General features: G+C 40.1%; 1 protein-coding gene across 1 annotated transcript in view; it reads left to right on the top strand.

The window, feature by feature from the left end:
- The first annotated feature begins 8,994 nt into the window (after window positions 1–8,994).
- Window positions 8,995–16,075, top strand: part of LOC102871031 (leukotriene-B(4) omega-hydroxylase 1-like) — a 34,856-nt gene continuing 27,775 nt past the window's right edge. The window contains exons 1-2 of the mRNA XM_006898334.1: window positions 8,995–9,192; window positions 10,273–10,417. Coding sequence (XP_006898396.1) covers window positions 8,995–9,192; window positions 10,273–10,417 — 343 coding nt within the window. The remainder of the gene's footprint in view (window positions 9,193–10,272; window positions 10,418–16,075) is intronic.

The following is a 16,075-nucleotide window of genomic DNA, read 5'->3' as shown; positions in this document are numbered from 1 at the left end:
TGACTGAGCACAGAGATCAGAATGGCGTGTGGGCAGATAAAAGCAATTTCCTCTTATAGGGGCTATTAAGGAGATTGAGAGGGGATGGTAGCTCAAGAATTTGGGGCCAGGGATGTGATTAGGCTCAGGACCTTATCAAGATCTGGTCATCTACTAGCCTTATAAGGGTATGGTCAGGCCTCATCAAGGCATGGTCAGACCCGGAACTAAATATTTGGGTGGGGACTCTGACATTATTCCTCCAGTGCCTATTTATTCTGCTCAGAAGTTCCTCCTCTCCAACTGCAATACTACCAGAAAAAGTTGATATTGTTATGTGCCATCAAACCAGCTACAACTTTTAGTGAACCTGTGACCAATGGATCGGAACTATCTTGTGCTATCCTCACTTGCATTTTGTTTTCCGTTTTCTCAGTTTGAGAAATGCTGTATGTGTTTTTCCTTTCTTATTTTCTGACTTCAGGTCTTTGCAATTTCATTATCTTCCTTTTATTTGTCTTTACAAGCTACCATTTGAAATCTTCTGTTCAATTCTTTTACCTCATCATGTATTCCCTTTGTTTTGGCTACTCAGTGTTCTAGGGCAATTTTCAGAGTCTCTTCTAACATATATTTTGGCCTTTTCTTTCTCCCCTTTGCAAAGACCTTTGCTTTCTTCAGGAATGGTATCCTTGATGTCATCCCACAGCTCCTCTGGTGTTTGATCATTTGTATTCATTGCCTTAAACCTATTCTTGAGATATTTTTTAAATTCAGGTGGGATAGACTCAAATAATATTTTGGTTGATTACACAGAAATCTGATTGACTACATATGTGAAAAGAATCACTGGAGAAGCTCAATATCAGCCATCAAAACCAGGCCAGGTGCTGGCTGTGGAACATATCACCAGCTATTTATATGCAATTTCAATAAAGGTAATGTTGTTAGGTGTTGTCGAATAGATTACAACTTATAGCAACCACAAACAACAGATCTGAGCCCTGTTCCAACCTGTGCTGTCTCTACCATCCCTGACACTTTTTAGCCCATAGCTGCAGTCACTGTATCAGTTCATCTCTTTGAGGGTCTTCCTCTCTTTTGCTGACCCTCCACTTTTTCAAGCATGGTGTCCCTCTCCAAGAAATAGTACTATGCAAATCTCCATTGAAAGTGGTGCCTACTATGACCAGGAATTCAGTTAAGGTATCCAGAATATATTTTTTTAATTACATAATAAAAACTACGTAGTTTCCTTGTCACAAAGGTTTTAAACTATAAATGCAACTTCTTTTATACATATGGGATAATACAGGTCATCAGTGCTTTCTTTGAATGAGTTTTGGTGGTTCAGATTATGTACCGTTCCTTTGTAAAGAGTTCTTGGGTGTCACAAATAGTTATATACTTGATTACTATCCAAAATGATTCAAATCTACTATTGCAAACTCCTTGTCAATTGGACTTACAGGGTCCTTAGCATTTCCAGAACTTCTACAAGCTAAGAAGAGTTATAGAAGCTTATTAAATGGAATAGTGATATTCTTTAACCAACCTGATGGAAATTTTTGCTTCCTCAAAATCTCAGATTGTCATTACTTATTACTTTTATTGCCAATAATTTTATATTACTTGGATCAATGATCAACACCCTTGGTACCAACAGTCAGGAGATCAAGCGACGTATTGCATTTCCTCTGGAAACTCTATGAACTTTAAGAAATGACAAGCGTTATAGAAAGACTTCTGGTCTTTTGTTCATGGCGTCACTATAAGTCATGCTTGACTCAATGGCAGTCAACAACAACAACAACATTGCATTGGGAAACTCTGTTGTCAGGGACCTCTCCAAATTACTGAAGAGCAATGATGTCAGTTTGAAGCCTAAGGTGCCTCATTCAGGCCATGGTCTTTTCAGTCACTTGTTCTGAGGGGAAAAGATGGACAATCTCCTCCCATGCCATTTACAGGCTCTGAAAACCCTGTGGAGGGTCAGCTATGAGTCAACCAATTGCTTTTCAATCACCATAAGCTACCAAGAGAACAAAAAGTCTGTCTGTCCTAGAGAAAGCGCAACCAGGGTTCTTGTTTGAAGCAAGGATGGTGAAACTCCACCTCACATTGTTTGAGCATGTTGTTAGGAGGGACCAGTCCTTGGAAAAGAACATCATGCTTGGAATGGTAGAGGGTCAGCCAAAGAGAGGAAGATCCTCAACAAGATGGATTGACGTAGTAACAATAGGTCCATATACAATGGGCCCTGGATAGGGCAGGATTCAAATCCATTGTTCAAAGGATTGCTATGAGTTGTACTTGACTCAATGAAACGTAACAACAATATTATACAGGTATGGGAGAAAAGTGAAAAGCCTCCTCCTGTGAGATTTATTGCTTCTGGAGGCTCAGCTATAAAGTTGGTTCAGACTCAGTGCTGAGTAACAAAAACATTGTAGAGAAAATATTTCAGTGGAGCTTCCAGATGAAGACAGATTTCCAGAAAGGGAAGACAGACTCCTTTCCATTCTGAAAATCAACCAAACAAGTGATCATGAGGATGGTGAAGGTCTCGTTATTATTTTTTGTCATTGTGGACTGAATTGATATGACTTAGGGCAGCTAACAACAACATGGAAATCCTATAGCAATCGTCATGCTTCATAGAGAGGTAATGAAAATTCTTCCCTAGAGATTTGAGAGCAAAGCAAAAATGCCCTCTCTCATCTCTGTTTCAAAATTATACCAGAAATTCTGACCAGTGTAATAAAGCAGGAGAAAGAAGTAAAAGACACCCACAGAGGAAGAGAAGAAATAATCTACTATCCTCAAAGTAAATCTCTAAAACAGTAGATAAAAACTTTTAGAAACTTGTAAATGAGCAGTGGTGGAGGGACAGCACAGGAGAGGAAGACTCCAGATGAGATGGATTGATAAAGTAATTGGAGCAATGAGGGTAGATGTTTCAGAGTCAGTGAGCCTGGCTGAGGACAGAGCAGGCTTCGGAGCTGTTGTACATAGGGTCGCTAAGAGTCGCAGGTGACTTGACCACAAACAACAAACAACAACAAATGAATTTAGCAAAAATCACAGGATACCAATTCAGCATATAAAAGTCAGTCCTAATAACGATAATGGCAATGATTATATGGTTGTGCACATTGGCTCAAACTCACTGAAATGTGCGATGCTTGTGTGCTTTTTAAAGTAAGTTAATGATACTCCAATAAGTTGTATTTAAAAGATGAATTGTGGGAGAGAACAGTTTAAAAGTAATATATTTTAGGGCATTATGATTATCATAAGAGTTCGGACTGAGGGTTGCAGAGTGGAGTATACTCGGGGTTGGGGTGGGGGTGTGGGGGGATTGTATACCAATGAAGGAGTTTTGCTTTTGCTTTTCAAGGAGAAGAGCGAACTGGAGTGGGGGTGGGGTGGGTGGGAAGAAAAGTGCGACAATGAATGAATGGAAATCCAAAATTTCTGCAAATGTTCATTGAAATTAATTTAAAAAATAGATATGAAAAAAGATGAATTGTTACATGATAATAACCATAAAATTTATGTACAATTACTTCAATTGAACAATTGAAATTTAAAATAAATTATACTATTTATGTTGTTGTTGTTATGTGCTGTCGAGTAGTTTGTGACTCAATAGTGTTACTAAAATTTAAGTACTTAGACATAAACATATCAAACATGTGCAAGTATTTTAGGGCCAAACTATCATACAGTGGTCAATAAAAAAGAACAACTAAATATGTAGAAAGAGGAGCAGCATTCATTCTTTGAAAGATTTAATATGGTAAATAATTATTACCAATTTAATTTAAATACTCAACAGAATTAAAAATTCCAGAATTTTTTCTTAAAGTTCTACTGACATAACATAGTGCATAAAGGCCATGGTTTGCAATGTACATTGGTGAGTAGCACATGGAATTTTAAAAGCTTGTGAAAAGCCATCTAAAGTGCAACTATTGGTCTCTATCTAGAACAAAGAAGAATGAAGAAAAATAAACAATGATGAAAAGAAATAATAAACTTAAAGGGCTAATAAGCCTTATAAGCACCAACCCCTAAACCAAGTCACCAGAGGAACGAATCTCAGCTGACCGCTGTAAGGGGCATCGAAGTGGGAGATCCTGAACAGTGTACGGGGGGAGAATTAGGAACAAAACTCAAAACTTCATAAATGGACAGGGTTTACAGGTCTGACAGCCTGATGGAACCCCTATGACTATTACCCTTAGTCACCTTTTGAACCTGGAACAAAACTTACCTCCATCCAGCAGGCAATACATGTTGGAGAGGATGTGGAGAGGTGAGAACTCTCCTACACTGTTGGTGGGATTGGAAAATGGTACAACCACTCTGGAAGGTATTTTGATGTTTCCTCAAAAAGCTGAACATAGATAATCCATACGATCCAGCAATTTCACTCCTAGGAATATACCTCAAGGAAATTAGAACTGAGACACAAATGGAGATTTGTACATTAATGTTCATAGCAGCGTTATTCAGCATCACAAGAATATGGGAACAGCCCAAATGTCCAACTATAATAGAACGGATTGAGAGATTGTGGTACATTTACATGATGGAATACTATGTAGCATTCAGGAGCAATGACTTTGAAAATTACTATATAACTTGTAAGAGAATTGAGGGCATTATGCTGAGTGAACTGAGTTTCATAAGGACAAATACTGCATAAGAGCATTGTTATTGTTGTTGTTATGTGCCGTCGAGTCACTTGTGTTTCATAGTGACCCTATGTACAACAGCCCTAAACTCTGCTCTATCCTGTGCCAGTTGTACTGTCTCCGACACACCCATCCCGATTACCCCAGTCACTGAATCAATCCACCTCATAGAGGACCTTCTCCTCCTGCGATGTCCTTCCATCCTCCCAAGCATGATGCCCCTCTCCAAGGACTGGTCTCTCCTTACAACATGTCCAAAGTATGTTAGATGTAGCCTCAGAATTCTTGCCTCCAAGGAGCATCCCAGTTTACCCCTCTCTAGGATGAATCTGTTTGTTTTCCTAGCAGTCCATGGTACCCTCAATACTCTTCTCCAGCACCACAGCTCAAAGGCATCAAATCTCCTTCTATCCTTCCTCATCATTGTCCAACTCTCTGATGCATAACAAGTAATTGCAAAGACCATGGCCTGTATCAGATGCACCTTAGTCTCCAGAGAGACACCATTGCGCTTCAGAACTTTGGAAAGGTCCATACAGCAGACTTTCTCATCGCAATACATCTTTTAATTTCCTGGCTACTGGTGCCAAGAGTGGTGACTGTGGAGCAAAGCAGACTAAAGCTGTGAACAATCTCAATCTCTTCACCATCCATTAGAAGGATAAGTTTATATGGGAATCCTAGGGGGCAAAGGATGGGAACAAAAGGGTGAGGGTGGGCAGGGGGGAAAGCATAGGGTTGCACAAATTCATAGGAGAAGTGGGTAAAGGAAATGGGAAAGATTCAGTGGAATCGGAAAGACAGGGTAGTAATGGGCGTTATTTAATGGTGATTGATTTAACAAAACATAATGAATGACAATGTATGAAATACAGTGTTAATGAAGGATAGTGTGAAACACATTGCATACAAGCTTTGTATTCAAACTAATGTAACAGTAAAAAAAAAAATAGATTAAAAAAACTCAGCCAAGACCAAAACCAATGCCTTACTACCATCACTCAACTTGCAATTAACCGGTCTGTAAGATGAACAGTAATACCAGGGAAGCATTCATGGTAGTGTTGCCCCACATATAAAGCTCAGAAACTAGGAAGGTGTAGGATAGAAGGATTAATGGAAACGAGCTTGATAGGGAGGAAGGAGGAAGAATATGGTTACATTGTATTGTAATTAATGTGATAAAAATGTTTATGAATGAGACATCATTTTCCCCTATAATCTTCACTCACAGTGTGTGTGTGTGTGTGTGTGTGTGTGTGTGTGTGTGTGTGTGTGTGTGTATGTGTGTGTGTGTGAGAGAGAGAGAGAGAGAGAGAGATCCAATTACACAAGCAAAATAGATAGTACAAGCTTAATGGTTAAGGACACAGCAGGTGAAGTCATGTGCCAACTGAAAAGTTGCTTTTATATTTGTTTTTTAACGTTGCTCTCCTTATCATTGTAAGACTAATAAAGCAATTGTAGATATCGCTAGAAGACATGAAAGTGGTTCAGTGACTAATGGTGGCTAGGGCTGGTGAGGCACACCACTCTCTGCTTTTGGTCTTCTCTGTGTCTGTCTCAGGTACATAATAGGTCTACAGTAAGCTGAATAATTTCAACACCTGGAATTCTTTATTCTCCATCTCCCAGGACCTTGCCTGGTTTATCAAGCCCTGTCCTTCCTTGTCCTTGCCCAGCCCTAGATGAAGCTGGCCTCAACAGAGGGACTGGAGATTCTAGGATAGGGGATCTTATTCCACCTCCATGAAGGCTCTAGGAACAGACTTCTGGACACTGTGGCCTTGATAGACTGCATTGGGTATTGTAAGGAACTCTGGTGGGCCCCCCTCCCAAAGACATGCAATTTGAATCCACCAGCTCCTTTACAGAAGAAAGTCTTTTCCCATATGAATTGCTGCCTCTGAAAACCTGCTGTAGTGTCAGCTATGGGTCGGTTCTGACTTGATGGTACGCAATAACAACAATACCCAAAAAGTCATTGGAAGATAGTCTTTGATCCACTCTCTTGTTGAGAATTTCTGCTGGGAATCCCTCTTTTAATTTCTGACTCAATGGCATCCACTTCCTAAACAACATACCTCTGGAAACTCCATGAACTTTGAGAAAGGTTAGTCATCGAAAGGCTTCAGGTCTTTTTTTTCATAAGGTTGCTATGAGTCATGCCTGACTTGATAACAATCAACAACAGAGCAACAACAACATTAAAAAAAACCACCCCACAGGATAATTTGGGACCAGGTAAATTGAGGAATGCAGCAGGCACACAGAATGTGGAATACCTGGTCCAAAAGGTGCAGAGGACTCAGGTCCTAATTCTTTGTTTGGGGTTCATTATCTTTCTCCCTTTCTTGTGGAGCCCACCCCTGTCTCTCCCAAGGTTTCCATCTGATGTGCCATTTTCCAGTAAAACTGAGCTTCGGCGAAATGCTCTCTCTTATTTTTGTAGAGCCAGAATAAATTCCTATCTTGACTCTCTAGGGGGTTTCTGAGGCTGTAAATCACATGGAGGTAGATTGCAGATTTGAACTACTGGACACATGCACCTCTGGGTTAGCAGTACAAATCTCTATGTCCACCAGAGTCCTGTGAGGTTCAGAGAAGGGCTGGTACAGTTCAGATTCAGAGCAGGAAGCCAACAGTCTCGTTTCAATCCTTGTAACTACTCCTCTTCATATTCTTCTGGGCCATAACTTCCAGATGTCCTCTCTCCATCTCTGCCCTTTACCTCAGATTCTGATTTTGATAATCCCTGTGAGGTGAGGCTGTTTCTTTGCTCTTAATGCCTCTGATTGTATTCACGTGGAGAGATTTCTGAAGAACTAGATGACCATGGCAACAGCTTTCAGACTTTTATTGGCCACACCCTGGCTAGGGAAGGGTTAGGCTGGCAATAAACTTGAAGCTCTGAGTAACCTTTGCTTTTCTCCCTCTGCCCTTCCCGTCTAGAAATGTGCTGGGTCTCCAGGATCCTCAGCTCACTCTTGGAATCTGAGGCGTCAGTTCAGCCTTCATGGCCACCCCTGCAACCCATCCCTTCATCTTCATTGCTGCTTTAGGATTTTTCTTAGCAGGTAGTTGGGAGCAAAAGCTGCAGGTCTGACTGTCCTGGGACAACACCTCCCAGCTGTGCCCAGAGAAGCAGGTGCAGGGGCAAAGAGGTCCAAGGAGGAGTGAAGAGAAGACTGGGCAATGTAAGCCTCTGGAGACAGAAGGAGCCAAGGTAGGTTAGTGGGGCTGAGTCTTGATCTGGATAGAATAGTGCTACTTAAGGACAGCCAGGTAGGACTTAACTGAAGTTAACTGCCAGTTAACTAACTGGTAAACTTCAGGGAGAGAGAAGATCAATGGTGAAATAGGTAAGGGACTTTTCTGACAGTCTCCCTAGGACTGTAGTTGGAGATGGGACTTCTGGACTCTTTTTTCTCCCTCTCTGCTACATCTTTTCATCTTTCCCCCCCTCTCTCCTCCCACATCTCAACATCAAGAAAATAAAGACCTCACCTCTGGGACAATAACAATAGATAACAATATGACAGATAGAGAAAGGACTGAAATTGAAAATTATTGTATCTTGCTTGTATCCATAATCAATGCCTTTGGTACCAGTGGTCAGGAGATCAGGAGATGTACTGTGTTGTGCACGTCCACTATCCGGGACTTCTCCAAAATACTGAAGAGCAACAATGTCTTTTGAGGATTAAGGTGTGCCTGATTCAGGACATGATCTTTTCCATAGCTTGCTATGCATATGAGAGCTAGACAGTGAATGAGGATGGCAAAAGAAGAATTGATGACTATCTCATGAATTGCCAAAAGAGCAAATGGTTATATCTTGGAGAAAGTGCAGCCAGAATATACTCCTTGGAGGTAAAGATGATAAAGTTTCATCTCTCGTACTTTGGGCATGTTGCTAGAGGCTATTCCTGGTAAGGTGACATCATGCTTAGTGATGGTCCGTGAAAGAGAGGATGGCCCCTAATGAGATGGATTGACACAGTGACTGCAGAAAAGGGCTCCAATGTGCCAGAGATGATGAGGACAGCACAGGATAGGAGAGGATCGGGTCTGTTGCTTGTAGGGTTGTTATGAGTCTTGAATTCATGGTACCTAACAACTTCTTCTCCTGGCCTTCCTTCGATCTCTATCTCTCCTCTCTGGTCTTTATGTTTACCTACCACTGCTCTGAAATCCACATCCTTGACTCCTCCCCTGATCCCAGAATCCACACCCTTAGCTCCTCCCTGTACTTTCTAACCCTTCTGGCATCTACATTCCCCATTAGTGTCACTTCTCCTCTGTTTGCAGGATGTCACTGCTGGACCTGTCATGGCTGGGATCCTGGACTGGCACATCCTCTCCATGGCTGCTCCTGCTGCTGGCTGGGGCTGCCTGGCTTCTGGCTAGAATACTGGCCTGGTCCTATGCTTTCTATGACAATTACAGCCACCTCCGGCATTTCCCACATCCTCCAATGCGGAACTGGTTCTTGGGTCATCTGGGCATGGTGAGTGGTGCAACAGAATGGAGGTGGGGTGTCAGGACCAGGACAGTCTGGGTCAGGGGGCGGTGGATGTGGGACTGGATATGTATAGGACTATAGAGTGAAGCAAGGACAATGAGGGAAGCCTCTCTTTTCAGCTTCACCCCTAAGTTCACTCCTCTCTATCTCCCCCCAAATGTAAGCCATTTCTCTAATTCTTTCCTCCCACCAACTATTCTGATTTAGGTGTCATTGTTTCCTGTATTTCCCCCATCAGTCCACCTCAAGCTCCCATGGGAAGGTGGTGCTGGACAGGCTGGGCAGAGTTGAAAGGTCTGACTTTCTCACAGCCACATCCTTAATAGGGGACCTTGTCAGTAATACACTCTAGACTTCACCCCTTCCTCTAGTCAACCTCTGTTGCCCTCAGATCAATGCCCACCTCTCTAAGACGTTAGTCTTTTACCTTCTTCCCCTACCTCCAGGACATAGTTGGGTTAGAGGAGAGGTGCAGGTAATCTCTGCACTAGTCCTCTTCCTGAAGTACCTTCTACTTGCTGTCTTGCCCTCTAAACCTGAGATATATTAATGGACATATTGCCCAACCTGCATAAAGATTGACTACTTTCCCTTTGATAAGCCTTCTTTGACCTGTACCCTGACTTTTATCCTATGTGCAATTAACTAACAGCTCAGTCATTTAGATATCATCTATCTCTGTTGCATGATTACAGATCAATTGTTGTTAAGTGCCTCTGAATCAATCTCAACTCAGAATGACCCTATGAACAGAAGTAAACCTTGCCCTACCCTTGAACTTCCTCCCAATTCCTGCCATGCTCAAGCCATCCTGTCTTGCTGACCTTCTGCTTCTCCAGCTTTCCTTGTCTCTCTGCTCTTGGGTACACCCTTAGATTTGGGGTCTGCCTTCAGGATTCTCCCACTTCAAGGGAACTCTTCATCTCTCGGACTGGACTAGGCGTCCCTCCCTCAGTTAAGAATTCCAACAACTTTCCAACAACATTCTTGCCATCTGTAGAAATCAACAATGGGCAGAAACTTGTGGCTTTTTCTGTAGAGGTGACAACTCTTGGTTATTTGCAGGTCCTCCCCACGGAGCAGGGTTTGCAGGAAGTGACTCGCCTGGTAGCCACCTACCCACAGGGCTTTAAGACCTGGTTTGGCCCTATCAGTCCCCTTGTCAGTCTATGCCACCCTGACATCACCAAGCCTGTTGTCAATGCCTCAGGTATGCATGCAGAGCTTGTGGTGGTGGGTGCCACTGCAACATCTGATGGCCAGTGCTTCTTGGTTTTCCAGCTTCCTGGGTGATACCTGCGAGACCTCAGTCCTCCTCTTCCCTCAGCCCTGTTTCTCTTTCTTTCCTGCACTCATTGGTCCTCAACTCACTCTTTGCTTTGCCCTCATTGCTGGAGTTTCACATTTAAGACTCAATCCTGGAACAACTCCCAATATTGGGAGAAAGATCTGGTCAGAGACTCAACTTATGTGGTCAGTAAAGGGGCTAGAAGGAGAAATTGGTTTGGGCATCCCAGAGAAGAAGAAAGCCCTTGGTTGGGGCAGGTTGGAAAGCTTCCTGGGAAGGAAGTCTCTGGAACTAGGTGTAGAAATTGAGTAAGATGCTTTTTTAAAAAAAGATGATGCAGTGAATTGTTGTAATTGTTAAATTCCATGGAGTTGACTATGAGTTAGAGAGACACTATGAAGAACATATTGAAAATTTGCCCTATTCTGCACCATCTTCACAATGTCTCTCATGCTCAAGTCTGTTATTGTAGGCACTGTATCAGTACATCTCTGAAGATCTTCCCATGTTTTTCTGATCTACTGTTCTACATTATGAAAAAATCAAAAAGTCTTTTTCCATAGACTTGTCCCTCCTGATAATATGCCTGAAGTGTGAGATGGAGTCTCATCATTCTTGACTCTGGTTGCTCTCTTTCCAAGACAGATTTCTTATTTTTGTGGCTGTCCATAGTCTATTCACTATTCCTTGAGAATACAATTCAAAGACACTGGCTCTTTTTAGTTTTGCTGTTCTGTGCTATTGAGTATGACTCATAGTGACCTTGTGAACAATGGCTCTGAACCTTGCCTTTCCAAGCCAATCTCACTGTCTCTGACAAAACTCTCTGTCTCTGGGGTTTCTCTCTCCTGTGCTGACTCTACACCCTTCCAAGTATGATGTTCATCTCCAAGGACTGGTACCTCCTGGAAATATGTCCACAGTATGTGAAACAGAGATTAAAAATTCTTGCCTCCAAAGATCAACTTGGTTTTACCCTCTCTTGGATAGACCTATCTGTTCTATTGGAAGTTTATAGTATGTTCAATACTCTTCTCCAACACAACTACTCAAAGGTACCAATAATTCTCTCATCCTTTTTAATTAATTAGCTGTCTCTCAGATGTACAGCAATCAATTAAGAAGACTATAGCCTGGATCAGTCACATCCAGTCTCTAGACTGACATCATTGTTCTTTAGCACTCCGGTGAAATCCCTAGCTGCAGCTTTTCCCCATGCAACTTGTCTTTTGATTTCCTGGATGCTGGTACCAAGAGTGTTGATTATGGATCTGAGCAAGGTGAAATAAATCTTTTCTTCCTCTATCATTATGCTGCCTATTGGTCCTGTGATTAGGATCTTTGTTTTCTTGATGTTAAGACGCAATCCATATTAAAGGCCACAGTCCTTCTCTTATGCAGCAAATACTTCTAGTCTACCATAGTTTAAACAAGTAGGATTGTATCATCTACATAATGCAGATTGTTCATAAGTCTTCCTCCATTTCTGATGTCATATTTTTCTTCATGAAGTCCAGTCTCTGGAATGATCTGTTCATTACATAGGTTAAAAGGTATGGAGAACGGATGCATCCCTGACAAACCCTTTTCTTGATTATGAGCCATGTAGTGTTACCTTGCTCTTAGTTACCTTCTTAGTTTAGGTATAGAATTCACATAAGCACAATCAAGTATTCTGGCTTTCCCATTCTTCTCATTGTTAGCCACAATGTTTTGTTATTCACACAGTCAAATAAATGCCTTTTCATAGTCAACAAGAGCTCTGTTGACCTAAAGAATTTGCACTACAATCTCAAAGGCATGCAGTTTGAATCCACTAGCTTCTCTACAGGAGTAAAGATGGTCAAACTACTCCTGTGCAATTAACTTACTCTGAAAACCCACTGGAGGGCCAGCTATCAGTCGGTTCTGACTTGAAGATACACACCAACAATAAGACACAAATAGTACTGGTACTGTTTTCAGTCAAGATATAGCTGACATAAGCAGTGAGATCTTTAGTGACACGACCTCTTCTAAACCAAACTTGCTTTATGGAAGTTCTCTGTCAGTGTACATTTTAGTAGTTTTTGGATAATCTTCAGCAAGATTTTGCTTGCATGTAATAGTGATATTGCTTGATAATTCCTACATTCTATTGGACTATGGTATTTTTTTTTGGTTTTGGGCTTTTTTAAAATCAATGAATGTATATGGATGCCTTCTAGTCAGTTGGCAAATTATCTCTTCTCCATGTTTCTTGGCATAACCTGTTGAACATATTTAGGGTTGCACCTTTTTGTTGAAATATGTCAGTTGGTATTCTATCAGTTCCTGGAGCATTGGTTTTTTGCCAACTTGAACCTCCTCCTTTATTTCTCAGAATTTATTTATTTATTTTTACCATTGGTTCTTGATCACATGTCCTTTCAAGAAATAGTTCTGTGTTAGCCATTTTTTTTTGTACAGCAATTCCATGTATTTCTTCTGTCTTCTTCTGAATGCTTTCTGGATCATTCAATATTTCCCCTACAACATCTTTAAGTAGTGTAACTCAAGGCTTAAATTTGTTCTTCAGTTCCTTCTACCTGAAAAATGTTAAGCGAATTCTTCCCTTTTGATTTTCTAACTCCAGTTCCTTGAAAATTTCATTGTAATACTCTGTCTTGTCTTCATGAGCTACCCTTTGACATCTTCTGTTCAACTTTTTAATTTCTTGCTTTCCCCCCTTTATTTTGGCTTCTCCACATTCTAGTGCAATTTTTAGTCTTTTCTGACATCCATTTTAGTGCTTTCTTCCTCCTATGCCTTTCTAATGACCGTTTGTTTCTTCATGGATAATATCCTTGATATCATCCCATAGCGCTTCTGGTCTTCATTCATTATTATTTAGTTAAACGTAATTAATAGTGAAACTTGTAGTTTTTTGTCTTCTTCAATGAGTTCTTCAAGTCTTCTTTACTTTTTACAAGCAAGGTTTTGTCACCTATTAAGATAGGTTGTTGATCAGTCTTTCTCCAACTGTGATGCCAAATTCTTCATATAGTCCAGTTTCTAGAATTATTTTCTTGTTATCCGTATCAAATAGGTATGGTGAAAGACTACAACCCTCATGCACACCTTTCTTGATTTTAAGCTACACAGTATCTCCCTCTTCTGCTGGAATGATTGTTTCTAGGTCTAAGTACCAGTTTTGTATGAGCACATTTATAGGTTCCAGAATTTTCATCCTCTTCAATGTTAACCTTTGTTGATTGCAACCCACATGGTAGAATGTCTTTGCATAGTTAATAAAACACAGATAAACATATCTCTGGTATTCTCTACTTACAACTTAGATCCATCTGATGTTAATAATGGTATCTCTTGTCCCATGGCCTCTTCTGACTCTAATTTCTGACAGTTCTAGAAGTGGAAGGATTCTGTTAATGTACTGTTACAGCCATTTAAAAATAATCTTGAGCGAGATTGTACCTGTGTGTGATATTAATGATTTCATTCATACTTACCTATTTTATTGGAATAGAAAAAATATGGATATCTTCAAATCTTTCAAATGTCTTGGCATGGACTTGTGAGCATGTTCAGGGTCACATTTATTTACTGAAACATGTTAATTGATATTGCTTTAATTCCAGGAAGCTTATTTTTTGCCAGTGCCTTTTCATAGTCAATAAGTACAGTTTGGACTTCTTCATTCAGTGCCATTAGTTCTTGATTATATGCTGCTTCTTGAAATGGTTCAATGTTTACCATTTCTTTTTGGTCCTGTGGCTCAGTGTATTCCTTCTATTTCCTTTTGTTGCTTCCTGCTTCATTATTTTTTTCCCATAGAATTCTTGAATATTGAAACTCAAGGCTTGAAATTTACCTTCACTTCTTTTATTTGGAGAAATACCAACCAAGTTCAACCCTTTTTATTTTCTGACTACAGATCTTTACATGTTTCATTATAATACTTTTGTCTTCATTTTTAAAATTTTATTTTATATTCGTTTGCTCGTAAAGTTTGTATACTTTTTATTTCACATTACTCTTTATTCATATTGTGTTTCATATAATCATTCCTATGCATTATGGGTTTGTTTGTTTTTTTAACTTAAGTTGGCCTTTGAAATAATTTGTTGAGCTCTTTTAAAGAGCTAAACTTAGTAATCTCTTCCCTTTCCTTTGGCTTTTCTACATTCAAAGTTTCTACATCCAAGCTTCAGCTTCTCTTCAGACATTCATTTTGGTATTTTCTTTTCAGTGACTATTTTTGTTGTTGTTTATTTATGTCTGATTTCCTACAACTTATCTGGTTTGCAGTCACTAGTGTTCAATATATCAAATTTACTATTAAGATAGTTTTAAAATTCAATTATGTTTTATCTGTATCATTTCCTTTCTTCTAGAGGCTTTTGGGTTAGATTGTTGTTCTTACTCTATTTGATGACGGTGTTGAGGTAGATCCTTTATTTTGCTTCTTTCTTATTTTTTTAAAATGGGTTTGTTTCTTGCTATGAACTGGCCCTGAAGACTGCTTTAGCTGCAACCTGAAGGTTTTGGTACATTATGTTTTCATTATCATTTGTTTTAAGGAACTTATTAATACCACTCTTTATTTCTTCGATAACCCAATTGTGTTCAAGAAGGGTGTTATTTAGCTTCTATGTTCATGGCTTTATAAGCTTTCTCCGTCTGTGGTTAATTTCTAGTTTTATGGCATTGTGGTCTGAGAAGATGCTTTATATTATTTCAAAACAAACAATCGGCAATACCATCTCAGACAAGGGTCTCATAACAAAAGTTTACAGAATCCTACAGGGCCTTGAGACAAAAAAGGCTGATAATTCAATTACAAAAAGAGGAAAAAGACAGAGGAGGACATTCAGATGGACAACAGATGCATGAAAAAATGTTCCAAATCACTGGCAATTAGAGCATTGCAAGTCAAAACCACAATGAGATACCATCTTACCCCATAGCAGTGGCAAAGTTTAGCATGGCCACAAGTAATAAATGTTGGAGAGGATGTGGCAAGATAGGAAATCTTATACATTATTGGTGGGGGATTGTATAATGGTACAACCACTATGGAAGGCAGTTTGGCATTTCCTCAAAAAGCTGAATATAGAGATTCCATAAGACCCAGCTATTCCACGGCTTGGAATATACCCAGAGAAAATGAGAACTGAGGCACAAACAGACTTGTATACCAGTGTTCATAGCAGTGTTTATCCACTATCTCAAGAACACAGAAACAGCCCAGATGCCCAACAACAATGGAATGGATAGAGAAACTATGGTATACTATGCTGCATTCAGGAGCAATGATTTTGTAAATTACTACCTAACATAGGAGGGCCTAGAAGGCATTATGTTAAGTGAACTCACTCAGTCTCATAAAAACAAATACTGCGTAGGATCATTATCGTACAGTGTGTACGAGAACCAAAGAAGTCGGGGGGGGTGGGGGACAAGGCTAAAACACAGTGTTGCACAATTTGATAGGTGGAGGGAGGGATTGGTAAAGGAAAGGGGAAAGGTCTGGTGTGTAAAACAATGTATATGAGTATTATATTTTAGGGCATTATTTTTATCATAGGAGTATGCAATGAG

The sequence above is a fragment of the Elephantulus edwardii genome, unplaced genomic scaffold (genome assembly GCF_000299155.1).
Source record: "Elephantulus edwardii isolate Elephantulus edwardi_28Jun2011 unplaced genomic scaffold, EleEdw1.0 scaffold00226, whole genome shotgun sequence".
NCBI lineage: Eukaryota > Metazoa > Chordata > Mammalia > Macroscelidea > Macroscelididae > Elephantulus > Elephantulus edwardii.
Note: the sequence above shows the minus strand (reverse complement) of the source record. Positions and strands in the feature narration are given on the sequence as shown.